The sequence below is a fragment of the Mastacembelus armatus genome, chromosome 11 (assembly GCF_900324485.2).
Source record: "Mastacembelus armatus chromosome 11, fMasArm1.2, whole genome shotgun sequence".
NCBI classification, from domain to species: Eukaryota; Metazoa; Chordata; class Actinopteri; order Synbranchiformes; family Mastacembelidae; genus Mastacembelus; species Mastacembelus armatus.
In genome coordinates this window covers 13429451-13443551 of record NC_046643.1, presented here as the reverse complement: position 1 = coordinate 13443551, position 14101 = coordinate 13429451, and the positions used below count along the sequence as shown (strand labels likewise).

The following is a 14101-nucleotide window of genomic DNA, read 5'->3' as shown; positions in this document are numbered from 1 at the left end:
GTCAAGTAATATTTGTATCCTTGTGTCCTTGACAAGAAAATAGAAGGTACCCTCTAACCTTTTTTTGTCAAAATCAGGATTTGAGGATTTAATTCTAGATTACCTGTCTAGTTAGTTACACATCATTATTGTCAAAGCTACTTTAATAAGAAAATTCCTTATATGGGGATGGTCCTTTAATAATTTTTTTTATGCAGTGTAGTTGGGGCGCAGGGTCAGGCAGATAATCTGGAACTGGTAGAGGTTAAGTGTCCTTGGTATGCTTCAGCAGGTGTTGCTCTATGGATGACTGAATCTGAGTCCTCCACTGAGGGGATGACTCACTAACCACAAAGGCCATCCTGCTGAGGAAAGCAGTGGAGTTATAAACCTTGAGTAAGGCAGAGATCAGACCGAAGGAAACACTTAGGAGTTTCTGCTACGCTACAATGGAGAACAAAGTCAAAACAGTGTGAAGCTGAACAGCGTTAAAATTCAGACTCAAAACATTTCTCACAGCAACCTTTGCAGTGCTTATGGGGTGTGTTCGTTATGCTCAGAAGCCATAAAATAAAACTTTCTGAGCAAGGACATTGGAGCTACAATATAGACTTTGGCAATGTGCTCCTCGCCTGAAACATCATTTAATTTTGGTCCGCCTCCCAACAGTTTATGTGGGTATGCATGTTTGTGTGAAGAGATGAGAGAGAGAGAAAGTGAGAATCCTGGGAGGATCCAGTTAATCTAAAAATATGAAATAAAAAGAGGATGCTGTTACACTTACATACACTCACTGCGGTCCCTGCCTAAAGCATTCAGTTAATCTCGCTTGTGATTCCAACAATATGCTTTTAGTACCAGATAGACCTCATCAAAAATTTTAATTTGATCTATAATTCATTATCACTTCAATGATAGTGTGGCCCTTTTGGCTTCAGGCCCTCTATACTGTGTGCCAGTCCAAATAATGATGAGAGGAGGAGAAAGTGATACAGAGGGACACAAAGTTACAGAGATCACAGACAGGCATAGAGGCTGTCAGTAACAGTGAAACAACCATGAAGGAATAGCACGTTATCAGTAATAGCCCCACACTCCGAATCTTACTTAGGCTACAGCTGCACACTGCGTTTATATCATAAACAGTAGATCAGATGACTGTGTGTAATGTGGACCGTGTCAGGCTCAGTGACAAACGTGGAATTATCACCAAACTTATAAATAAACAGTTATTTGCTGACAATATAACAGTTTAATAAAAAGATAATTTGTGTTGAATGTTTAGGACATTCTTCGGCCACCAGTGAGCAAAATAATTGTTTACATAACTTTAAATGATGGTAAGATTATTTCCAACATGCAGTTTGGAGTTACTCTAAATTGTCCTTACGTGTGATTGTGGGTGTGAGTGTTTGTAGATAGACTGGGGATCTGTTCAGGATGTACCCCGCCTCTTGCCCAGTGACAGCTGGGATTGGCTCCAGCTCCACCGCATCCCTGGATGTTCCAGGATAAGCGGTAGATAATGAATGGATAGATGGATGTACAGCAGCAGAGTAACTACAGCTGCTACAGCTGTTTGACAGATGTGGCTTAGTACAATATACAATTCACGGATCTAAATAGAACAAAAGTAGCTGGTGTTTTAATCTACCTCTGGTAAGTAAGGCATGCATAAGACAAGGGGAGTCAAGGGAATAGGGAGATAAGGAGATTGATGGTCACTAAGAGGAAATGATGAGAGTGCAGTGTAAATTATGAACTACTGACAAAGGCTGAAAGGGGGAGCAAGAAAACATTAATATAAAGCACAGAGAGAAAGATGGAGCGACAGACAGACAGTTGCTAGCTGAGAGACGGATGGAGTTTAATATAAATTATGGGATGTTAACTCCTCTGGTAATTCTGGTGATAAGTCTCTCTGCGCTATCGCTATAGCAACACCATGCCCATTCTGCTGTTGGCACAGCGATGGGCTGGCCATTCGTTCAGGCCACGCGATTGAGCTGTCAACGCTCACACATACACACATTGTTACTAAGACACGCACACACCAACTGTTTGAGACATGCAGATAAATCATTTCTCACATGAAACTCAAACACACCCGGAGACTTCATCTCTCTGCATCTATCTGTGTATAAATTGGAGCAAGGCAAACGCAGGGGGAAGGTCAACTGAAGATACATTGAGAATTAGAGCAACAAGCGTCAACGGGGCTCAGTCAGGGGGAAGAGAGATCTTAAAGACAGAGACAGGCAAGAGAGTTATGGGGTGTCTCAAAGGTGTCTTATACTTGTTCTGACAGTCCCTCAAAGCACCTGTCGGACACGCCCCATTACACATACAAAAAAAAAAAAAACACAAACAGAAACATGCTGTTTCATGATCCTTTCACTTGTCTCTTCCCTTCGTCCAGACCACTAAGTCAGTGTGGCTATCAGGTGTGAGGTTGGGTGGATGTAAGCTTGCATTTCTGTGAGTTGTGTGTGCATGGCGAGTATTTCTGAATATATTTGTGCACACCAGTCTCCTGCACCACCTCGAATTGTATGCACATGCACATAAGTCTATTGTTTGGGAAAGTTAATTGTATTTGTTTCTTATGTCACTGTGTGTGTGTCTGAATGTGCACATGTGCCTGATGGTACTGTGTGAGCATATAAGCATTCATGCTTATGTGATTTTTTATTTATTTATTTATTTTTTTTTTTGTGGGTGTGTGTGTGTATGTTGTGTGTGCATGGTTGTTTGTGTGTGCGGCTACTAACTGTACGTGCTCCTGTGGCCTACCACTGAACAAACTAATTAAGGAACAAACGCTGCTTCAAACCAACCAGAAAATTACCTCCCGACTCTAACAGGACGACCCAAGGACAGACAAGCAGGTTCTCTATCACATCCAGTCAGAACACTGAGCCTAATAAAGGTTTAGTTGGTTTATCGAAACACTAGCATGTGTCATTTTCAACACCCCACTGAGTGTCGCTTCAGCATGTTTGTCATATGACTTTCCAGCACAAGTGTTGACATATAGTACTATGCTTCATTTGCATAGAGAATATCCTATCAGACCACATGGGTGTACACCACTTCAGCTTCACTACTAAAACTACAAAACCTATTACGTCATCCAGTGATATGTGATGAACGTGTGCTGTCCCAAGCTGCATTTTAGATGTTTTCCTTAATATAATTATTATCCAGACAGTTTTTTGGAAGTTGTTGACTTTCAAAAAATTTTGAGAGTAAATTGCTGGTGAGTGTCTCTATAAGTCAATACTGCAACTCTAGCTAATCCTGTGGTATTTCACAGCCAATAGCTTCCAATTAAGAACTGCTATCCAGGGAGATGTTACTGACAGTATCAATAACATCTCTCTGACCTTCTGTTCCTCTTTCTGTTCTTGTCTCTTCTTCCCTTTTCTTCTATTCTCATCTCTTCTCTTTTCTCTTCTCTTCTCTTCTCTTCTCTTCTCTTCTCTTCTCTTCTCTTCTCTTCTCTTCTCTTCTCTTCTCTTCTCTTCTCTTCTCTTCTCTTTCTGTCACCACACCTTCTTTTATAACTCTTTTCTATTAGTGTCACTTTTAATTGCTCTTTACTGCATTGCTATTGTGACCCACAAGTACTATATTTTGCTTTTGGATTTATTCTAAGAATCTCTCGGTAAGCATTACCTAAATGGCTTAATTATAAAGGTAATTGTCTCTCTGTTGTAGTGTGGTGACTCAGCAGTGTACAGTACAATTGCTGTTGCTAAAGCCACTTTTAATTCTATAGTGTCTGCTAATAACAGTGACATTATGTTTTTTTTTTTGTTCACAGTGAAGACATGTGGCAGTAATCTTCAAGGTCCATCAGGAACCTTTACATCTCCTAACTTCCCAATTCAATATGAGAGCAACGCACAGTGTGTGTGGATAATTACTGCTTCAAATCCCAATAAGGTAAACCAATTTCTTTCGCTCCCTTTTGTCTCTCTGTGTGTCTCTCTCTCAAACAAACTCTCAAATTCAAATCATTGTTGTAAATATCCATCCATTATCTATACATCTTATACTGTAGAGGGCTGTGGGAGGGCTGCAACCCATGATGTGGGGTACATACAGGACAGATTGGTCTATCACAGAGCTGTCCCACAGAGATAAACATTCACACCTACGGGCAATTTTAGAGTCCCCAGTCAACATAACTTGCATGTAGGAGGAAGTCAGATTACCTGGAGAAAACCCACACAGGCTCAGGGTGGACATGCAAACTCCCAGAATCTGTTGCTGTGGGGCAACAATGCTAACCACTGCTCCACCGTGCATATAATGCTAAGAACAATTTTACTGAATGTAATATAACCTTTTGGCCATTAAACCATAGCCTAGTGTCAAGCTATGTCCCTCAAGTAAACACTGAAAAGATGGTAATGCTTCCCACCAGAAGGTGAATTTAAAGCCTACAGGTTAAAAATGGGGTTTAGCTGCTGCTTATGGAATGTTAAACTAAACAACAGGAGTACTGACAATGCAAGAGTGAGGTCTGCTGTATTGTAAAAGATGCACTGAATATGCAGTATATTGTAATGTGTATTAGATGTGAGGTGAGTATTGCACAGCGCACGTTGTCTTTCTGAACTAGCTCCCAGGCTTTGCTCCATTTGAATTTTATGCATTTGATGTAATATTAATTCATATAACACAGCATTTCCTACAGGCATATACAAAGTTACTTTAGATGCATTTTTGCATAATTTAAATGTGTTCATATAGGAGGTACTATAAATGATATGCTGGTCGGAGCATATCAGTGTGGAACCCTGTGTGATTGTTAATCCCACAAAGGGTCAAATAATTGTGATTGGTTGCTTTATGTCCCAGAATAAATTTGATTGGTATTCAGGAAACACATCCTCAGTCCCCTCAGGGTCATTGTGGTGACCGTTCTGCCGTCCATTGCAATACCTGCCTCAGCACTGAAGGGATGCATATACCAATACACACAAACTCACACACACAGATACACACTTTCACATACACGTATATTCAAATACACTACTTAAATCTTAACTCCAGACAAACACACACACACACACACACGCACACACGCACACACGCACACACACTTTATAGCCTCTCTCCTGCTAAAATCCTTTGTTTCTCAATACGCCATACTCTCACACATAACTCTCTGTCACTGCCCAAGGCCTCTGTTTTTTGGCCTAAAGCAATACATTCGCTATTGAAGGCAACAGTGTGTATGTGAATGTTGAAGGCTACAGTACTATTGCCCTTCTGCACTTCTGTGGGGGTGTGTGTTTACATATGTGATGTGTGTCATAATAATGTATATACATTATGTATGATTATGGATTTGCCAAACACATTGACTTAAATGTGTAGACCAGAAGCTACATCATCATTTTTATAGCCCTTCATCTCTAAATGCTTTATAGTTAGTACTTTATCATATACTGTAATGCTGCATACTGTGTCAAGTACATGTCATGCAGCATACTGCATCACATATACAATATATAGCAAACAATAATGAATTACTGTATATACGTGTCATGTACTACATCACATCACACATTATACATGTCTTCTATGACACTACATCAAATCAGATGTCCTCACAGGTTTAAATGGGCCAAGGCACATACAGTACCACATATACCAATCAGTCTGTGGTTCACACCTGGTTTCTCTCTTTATCCACTGCCTCTCCTAAAGTTAGATATTTATAGAAATTGTGACAGAGCAATGGAGACTTATTGATGTATTAAGTCCACTTTAACAGCCTGATGAGGATACAAAGAGAAAAGAATTGATGAGAGTGGTTTGACTCTGAATCATCATTCATTCATTTATCATCTGTCTTGGCAAAATTCATGTGGGACACCTGTGAAGAGACACACACAAGGGCATTCAAATTAGCGAAATCATAAAGACATTCAATCCCCAAAATGCTTTTCTTCATCATGCTCATGGATTAACATCTTTTGTGCTGTCAGACTTGTCTTCCTTCAGTCAGATAAGTGTCATTGTTTCCCAGTGGATTTTAACAGAATTTAATCAAAAACGTTCTAAAGTATATAGAGTTGCTGTAATAGCATTAGTCAATCAATTTGAAGATATAGTTTTCCAAAAATGTTGAGAAAATTAAAGTTTAGAAATAATCTAGTGACATGTGTTATGATTTAAAAGATCAGAATGGGAGTAATGAAGATCTGGTAGTACCTGTAGAAGAAAAGTGACCTTAATTATGAGGCTGATGATGCAATGAGGGTCACTTTAGCGAGCTGGGGAGTGGTCTGTTGATCTCCTGAGGAGAAAAAGCCGAGACACACAGGGACCCAGAAAAGAGAGTGAGAGTCTGAGAGGGGGAGAAGCAGCCTAACACATTCAGCATAAGGCAATGGTTCCAGCTGAGTCTGCCTCTCCCACTAGCAAAGCATCTTTTTTTATTGCCTATATCGTCTCTCTCTATTTCATTCTGTACTCCTTTTCTCTTATTCTCTCTGCCCCATCCTTCTTTTTCTCTGCTTTTTATACTGCCCATCCCTCCTCCTTCTTGACTCCCAGAGGCTCTGTCCTCAGAATTACCCAGATTCTTCATTAAAGAGCTCAGCCTGAAACCATCAAATTACTATGGAGAAAGAGAACACAGGGAGGGAGAAGAGGAGGACACTTGAGGCTAAAAAAATGTTTTTCACTGTTTCACTTGTATCACTCTCACCATTGCACCCATCCTATACATGCTCTACATTTCTCACTGTCTTCTCCTCATACTTTGAAGGTATAGAGAGACAGGGTTTCTATGACACATTTTTTCCTTTCCTTTTTCTCTCTGTCTGTCAGCCCGCTTCCCTCTATCCCTCTATTTCTCTGTCTCCCGATCCCTCTGCTCCCTTCCTGTCAGGTTAAGTGTTAATGGGGTTCTATAGCTCTCTGATGTTATTGCTTCATTTAGTTTTGGCAGAATGAGCCTTTAGAGCCAATTCATTCTCTCCTGTTCTCATTTAACCTTGGTGATGGCAGGACGTGTTGGCCATTCTCTCTTCTCTTCTCTTCTCTTCTCTTCTCTTCTCTTCTCTAAAAAATACAGCTTACTGAGCGATTGTCTTCACTTTCTCCATCATTTAGTTTCTTTCTTTCTCCTGTGATTGTGCTTTCTTCACATTATCTGTTTATGATGCGTGAGATGTGATGAAATTTGTAGCAACATTATTTTCAGTGTATGTGTCCAGCTGCTTTCTTAGTTCACTAATACATCCGGATACACAGCTAGAACATGTAAAGTTACAAGTATAGGCTGTTGCTGACAGCTGTTGACAGTTTTGAGGATGAACTGGCTTTACACAACGTCATACACATTTATATTGTGTGCACACTGTAAGGCATAAACCATGGAAACAAGCAGACTACTTTCTGTACTGTCATGCTGCAGAGTAAGTTAACACCACTGTGGCATTTCATAAGAAGGGAAAGTTACACATTTGGTTTTGGTTTTCTTGGTGCAAATTTACAGCCACTGAATCCACTAAGTCCCTGAAGGCGTACAGAAATCAGACAGACACAAGGCAGAAATCTCAAGACAAAATAAATAAATAAACAAAATAAATGTTGGCTTCTTTTGTGTGCTGTTCGTTATTAAAGTGGCATGCTCCTGTATCTTCTTGACAGGACAAACAGCATAGCACTTTTTAGGGCTCAGGTTAAAAAAAATATTCATCATTTACCAAAAGAGTACTGTAATTCAAATGCATTTTTTAGTACAGTAGTTGCATAGCAACAGTAAAAGACACATACATAGACATTTCCACAGGTTCCTGTTCAGAGTTGGTTTAAGAAAAAGAAGCGCCTGCTGGATTCAGCTCAATGAAACAGAAGGGGGAAAACACTAAGTTTCACTGGGCTTTAGCCATCAGTCTTCATCAGCTAAAGCCTGAGTCTTCTCGCAATGGCACAATTTATGCCATCTAGACAGACGTACGTTCAAGAGGAGCGGGTGGCAGAGGGCTTACTGTAATACTGTCACAGGCGATCTATTACACCCCAGGCCTATCTGTGCCCGCTTTACATCACTGACTGCATCGCTTGCAAGATATTTCAGTTATTCCTACAGTAACTGTATCTTCAAGATATGCCTAGATCTTATTATGGTATGGGTAAGGAGGAGCTTCCCTCACCTCATTGTGTCTACGACAACCAAGGGAAGTGCTTTGTCAAGCAGAAATCCAATTCTGTTGCCTCATTGGCTAGAAGCTATAGGTGGATGGAAAGAAGAGATGCAGCAGCCAATTAGAAATAGAGAGACAGTGAGGATGACAGCAAGAAAGAGAGAAAGATAGTGGGAGAGAAAGGGAGATGGATGTTTGCATCTACACCAACCAATTAGGGGAGAGGAGAAATATGTAGTGTTGAGTTTCATCTGTTACACACACTCACACACCAACACACACAGCGCACTAAAAGAGACACAAAACACAGATTTACAGTAAACACAAAACCACACAGTCAGTAATGAGGTTCCAGTTTAAGTTGACTTCAGTACAGCATTCACATTCATAGACGTACTCACTCATGGTCTCAGTGTAAAGTGTAGTAGTTATATCCCAGCTGTGTTAAATGCTGTGTGAACAGTGCTGATGTGGCATTAGGGTGTTGTGTAAAGGATGTATACAGGAGATAGATGGCCCAGCTCCTATCATATACAGACTCTCCTATTTTTTAAAAATGTGCATGGCCAAACTGCATGTCTGTTGTTTTTTCCTGCCATAGAAACAGAGAAGCCTGGATAATTTCAGTTACTGTATATAGCCAACTAACTACTCCACTAACATTATTTCTAGCAGTTTACACCACATGCTACTCACTCAGTGACTGGCCCATTTTGTTTTATTTACACAGCAGATTTGTTTTAATTTGTTGATGCCTTCATTGCCATCAGCCATTTTATTCCTGGCTCCTTTTTTTTAATTTATGAGCTTGATTAATTTTTTAGTTCACAGGGCTTTCTTTTTGTAGCATGTAAAACAATCAAACACATATATTTTCTTTGAATAACCTCACTGAGATTGCTACAGATGTGAACTTATAAAACATAAATATATAGAAAATGTTATTGTCAAGAGAAATAAAATATACAAACTGGAGTATTTATTGTCAGACTTCGCTGTTGTATTGGGCTCACAGGAATAATGTGTGAATATTGTGACTAAGTAATCACAGAAATAGACATATTAATCCCTGCAAAGCTTTGCATGTCTTTGTAAGTAAGTGTGCTTCTCTGTGTGTGTGTGTGTGTGTGTCTGTGTGTGTCTGTGTGTGCCTGCCTGAGTGCCAGTGTTGTCTGAATCTCTGTGCATGCATGTGTTTGCCAGAGAGAATTTAGCAGGTTTGTAGGTAATACTTTAATCCATTCTGCTGCTTTACATGCTGATAAGACTGAGTCAGCATTGTGAGCAAGGGGTAGATCACTGCTTCATCTTTATAACCCCGCTCATTTAACTCCTTTCCGGTCACATCAGGTGGTGCTGGTGCTTTCCATCTTACTTAATTTTATTTTGGTAGTGCTATGACAGTTGCTCTATGTCATGTCTGACAAAAGGTAAGTCTGCTTCTGCTGTCACAAGCTACATAAAGAACTGACTGATCTCCTGGATGTGAAAGGAATAAACCTTAACCCCATGAACAAAAGCATATCAAAGTATACTTGGTGCATACTAAGCACACACTAGCATGCAGGAGACTCAGACCTGTGTGATGTTTCAGGACATTTTTGAGGTCCTCCAGCAGAATATTGAATCTGGAAATCTAAAAATTCCTTGGAAGGAAAGTGGAAGACGAGGGAGGAAAGACGGAGTGAGGTTTCAATTTTCCCCCGAGGGTCAAGTCAGAATTCTAGCTTGAAATATTCTAATGCTGTACGTTGCTTGCATCAAAGATGTGCTCATTATTACCCCCGCTTCTCTCTATTACCTCCTCCTCCTCTCTCCTCCTTTCCTCCATCTGCCTCCATCTTTTTACCTCTCCCCTTTCTATCTCTGTCACTCTTTCTTTCTCTCTTTTCTTCCTCCTCCCCTTTCCCTTTCTATCTTTTCCTGTGCCAAATGTACTTCTCTCTGGTCCTAGATGAAACAGAAAGTGTTGGTTTAATAATTCCTGTTCGGAGTTTTGAGCTGTGTGCTGATTCTCACAGCTTTGAGCGCAGCAAAGAAAGTGCTCCTCATCTCCAGTTCCTTATGCTATGCTGAATAAAATCATACCACATTGTGTGATGCATTAATGAATTTAAATGATTCACCTTTGGTCAAGTAAAATCCCAGGAGAGGAAAATGTCTTTGATATGGTCAGAGGTGAAAGTCTAAAGATAAAAACAGCTATGGAGCACATGCTGGAGATGTCTGGGGTTAATGGAGGCCAATATAATTTTAAAGATGTATTTTACACGTTATTCCTCTGTTGTTTAAATTCACCTTCCATTTTAATTGTTGTTTTTTTTTTTTTTAGTTCATTTTGGAAAACCTAAAATGAAAACCTAAAATGTACACCATGGTATCAGTGGTATTAGTTACCTTAGGGGAACCTTTATAATCAAACAATTCTACATATATCTCTAAATCTAAAATACTTTGACAAAAAAGATGCAATTTTATGAGAATAAAGTTGCAATATCAGTTTAAGAAAAGACCTTTCTCTTCTTCTTCTCATTGTGGCAGCTGTGATATTTCTAACCTTAACAGTGACAGATCAGATTTGGCCGTGCTGAGCTTGAAGTGGCTTGAATATGACAGGATTGTGTTTGTGTTTCCTGTGTGTGTGATGTAGGTAATCCAAATCAACTTTGAAGCGTTTGACCTGGAGATAGCCTATGACACTTTGACCATAGGAGATGGGGGCGAGGTGGGAGATCCAACAACTATACTGCAAGTGTAAGTATCACACTGTCCAGTACATACTCCTATTTATTTACTCTGAATTTTTTTAAGCAAAAAAAGCTTGTTCCTTGAAAATCAGCATGTTAAGGTCAGTACAGTTTGTTGTCATAAAAGGTTGAATATGGCAACAAAACAGCTTCAATGAGGTAATTTTGCAAGATAAACTCCTGAAGGTTAAAAGTAATAACTTTTTAGGAAATGTGCTACCTCTACTTTTTGCTTTTTCTTTTGGGGATTTCATAAAGCAGACTGTGCAACACACACTGCGTTTTCATGACCAGCTGCCTTCATAAGCAGCAATGCTATTGTCAGTCTATTAAATGCTTCACAACACATCTAACATAAAGTTTAAATGATCAAAGTAACAACTACTCGCCAGTTTTCTTCTTGGATGTTGTTCATTTCCAGTCTGTTTCTTGAAATAAGCCATCAGCTGCCACTAGCTTGAAATCCGCTGCCTTCTTGGTTGCAATTAGTCAGATCGTCAAACAGCAGTCTGCAATATGTGCGCTCCCCTTAAAAGGGTGAACTACTGTTGAGTTTTGAAAATGCTCTTCAGTGCCCAAAAGGATTACAGATGCGATACTTTTACAGAGCAGATGATCTTAGTTCACTTTGCAGATGGTCACTATTAACTTCAATGTTCAAAAGGTGTTGGCAGTGAAAAAAGACTGAATAGTATGAATGTGCTCCTGTGGTAGCACACTGCAATACCAAACCAAAGCATTCAACTCCAGCAGAGTACGATCTAGCAATTTTCTCACAACACTCAGAGCAGCACTTGAGCACTTGATTATAGCTATGATTGCAATGATGAAAATTATACTTTATATAATCACAATTATGATGATGATGATTTAATAATAATGTATTTTGTGCTCCAGCCTATCAGGTAGCTTTGTACCTGACCTGATAGTCAGCATGACCCACCAGATGTGGCTTCACTTACAGTCAGACGAGAGCGTTGGTTCTATAGGATTTAAGATCAACTATAAAGGTATGTAATGAGAGTTTGTGTTTTAAAATGTGGTTTTGTGTTCGGGAAGGAAAAAGAGAGAGAAAGTGAGTGAAGTGTATGCATGTAACAAAAACATGTTGGATTTTTCTTTAGTAAACCTTTAGTACCCCACCATACCAAATAGATTGAGAGACCTGTATCTGTACTGACTTCAGCAACTGGAAGAAAAGCTCAATAGCTTTTTACCTTAAAGTTTTTTGTCTTTTGGTCTCTGCTCTAATTTTGCTACTGTTAGTCTGCAGTTTTTTTAGATGTCACTTTTTTTGGTGGTTTAGTAGTAGTGATGTGCAGTATCTGGATGAACTCTTAGACACGGTCATTCAGATTTGAAGACTCCTTACATTACTGTAAGGGTTACTGCATTTAACTTTCAAGAGAAAAAAATGTCTTTATTGTCTATTTTCACCAGTGTGCTCAGGAAAATAAGGAGTTTTGTTTTATAATTCTAAGACCCCGCTTGTGGTGTCTTAAATATAACAAGTGGCTTCTTTTTGATCAAACTGAAAATGAATATTTTCAGTTTGATTCAATCAAATTTTGGTTCTGCCATCAACTAAAAAAAATTACCTCACCAAATTTCTCTGTTTGATTGGTATAATGTGAATTTGATTAGAGCTCATGAAATGTAGAGAGGTGAACTTTTCTGCAGAAATTAACTTTGTGTGCCTCATTTAGGTGTCACTATCTGTGGATTTATTATTATAATGAGGTCACAGTGTAAAGTCGTGTAATGCAGTGAGTTCCAAAAATGGATTTACAGCGATTTATGCTAAGTTCAAATGGTACACTTGCTAAATCGTGATTAAGAGACCAAACAGTCCAAGTGAACTGAAGGTTTTTACATTTGCTTTATACTGTATCTTAAAATTCTGCAACATTTTATTGCTACTGGGCCACCTATCTCATAAATGCAAAACCTGCGGTTCAACTCCCAGCCAGCGGTCTTTTGTTGATATGGCCCTGTCTCAGATATCAGTTTATAACCCTATCTCTCCCCATGTTTCCTGTTTTCCTTTACACTGACTGCCAAAAGAGACAAAATACCAAAAAAGAGAAATTTTAAAAAGAAACATTTTTATATGCACTGATAATTTACTGCACACCAGCTTTTCAAATAGAAAATGATCCAGTACCAAAATCCTATGTCTTACAGGAATTCTGCCAATACAACTGTCATGTTTCACTGATTTTATTTAAACAGTGTGTGCAATAAACTGCACCACACCCTCCTATAGCTCACAGCAAATGACAAGATAAAGAACTGCATGTTTAAAAAGGAGTCCCTCTAGAGGACACAATGGAAAACTAATGGAGAGAGCCACCACCCAAATGCATCCATGCTTATAATAATGCTTTATTGTACAGGCCTGTTGGTCTGACATCTATATTAACTACATTATGTTGAGGTATACACTTACACTATATCTGTGCTATGCAAGGATCTTCAAACGCAAGCAAATTGTAGGTGTTCACTGGTTGTTCAGACAGTAATAACTTGTCAAGGCTGAAGTATATGTAAGGAACTGCATCATATATGTTTGCAGCAGTTTAATAAATGTCACTATTAGTTTACTGTACACCTATGAAAGCATATCCATACTGCATTGTCAAAATTTTAAGGTATTATTATTAAAATGTCTGTTTATGTTATGTGTTTGCTTCAGAAAGGAATATTGGCCAATGCATCTTAAATATTGAGTACAGTTTTGTGTGTGCTCTGCTATCCCGTAATGACCCAGAGCCAATAATGTATTTTTCAAATGTAAATGCTTCTGAGATTCATAGGTTGTCATACACAGCAGAAGTAGGAGCAGTTCAGCTGGATGTAAATATCCTCAAATGTGACTTTCTCACTCAAACCCCAAAACCCTGAGAAGTTCTATCAATACTCAGTGCAAGATAAATGTGTTTGTCTCACAATGTTGGCTCCATCACCCTCAAGATTTACTATTAAAGTGGTGCGTCTGGTAATAGTCCTATAGACCTTGGGTATGAAATATAAACATTATCAGTAATTCCAGCCTGCTGCAAAGTTACAGATGCGCTACACAATGTAAGTGTGTATGTGTTTGTGTGATTGTTCGACAGGTCCTCCATCAGTGAACCAACAAAGCTCGACCAACGAGTCACTCACCTCTTTCAGTCCTCATATTCTCTCTCTTTTTCCTTC

The 14101-nt window shown here is 39.1% G+C and overlaps 1 protein-coding gene across 1 annotated transcript in view; it reads left to right on the top strand.

Annotated features, from left to right (window-relative positions):
• The window catches only part of LOC113126194 (CUB and sushi domain-containing protein 3-like), a 274111-nt gene that overhangs the window by 178039 nt on the left and 81971 nt on the right, over window positions 1–14101 (top strand). The window contains exons 10-12 of the mRNA XM_026300093.1: window positions 3806–3927; window positions 10804–10907; window positions 11798–11910. Of these exons, the coding sequence (XP_026155878.1) occupies window positions 3806–3927; window positions 10804–10907; window positions 11798–11910 (339 nt within the window). The remainder of the gene's footprint in view (window positions 1–3805; window positions 3928–10803; window positions 10908–11797; window positions 11911–14101) is intronic.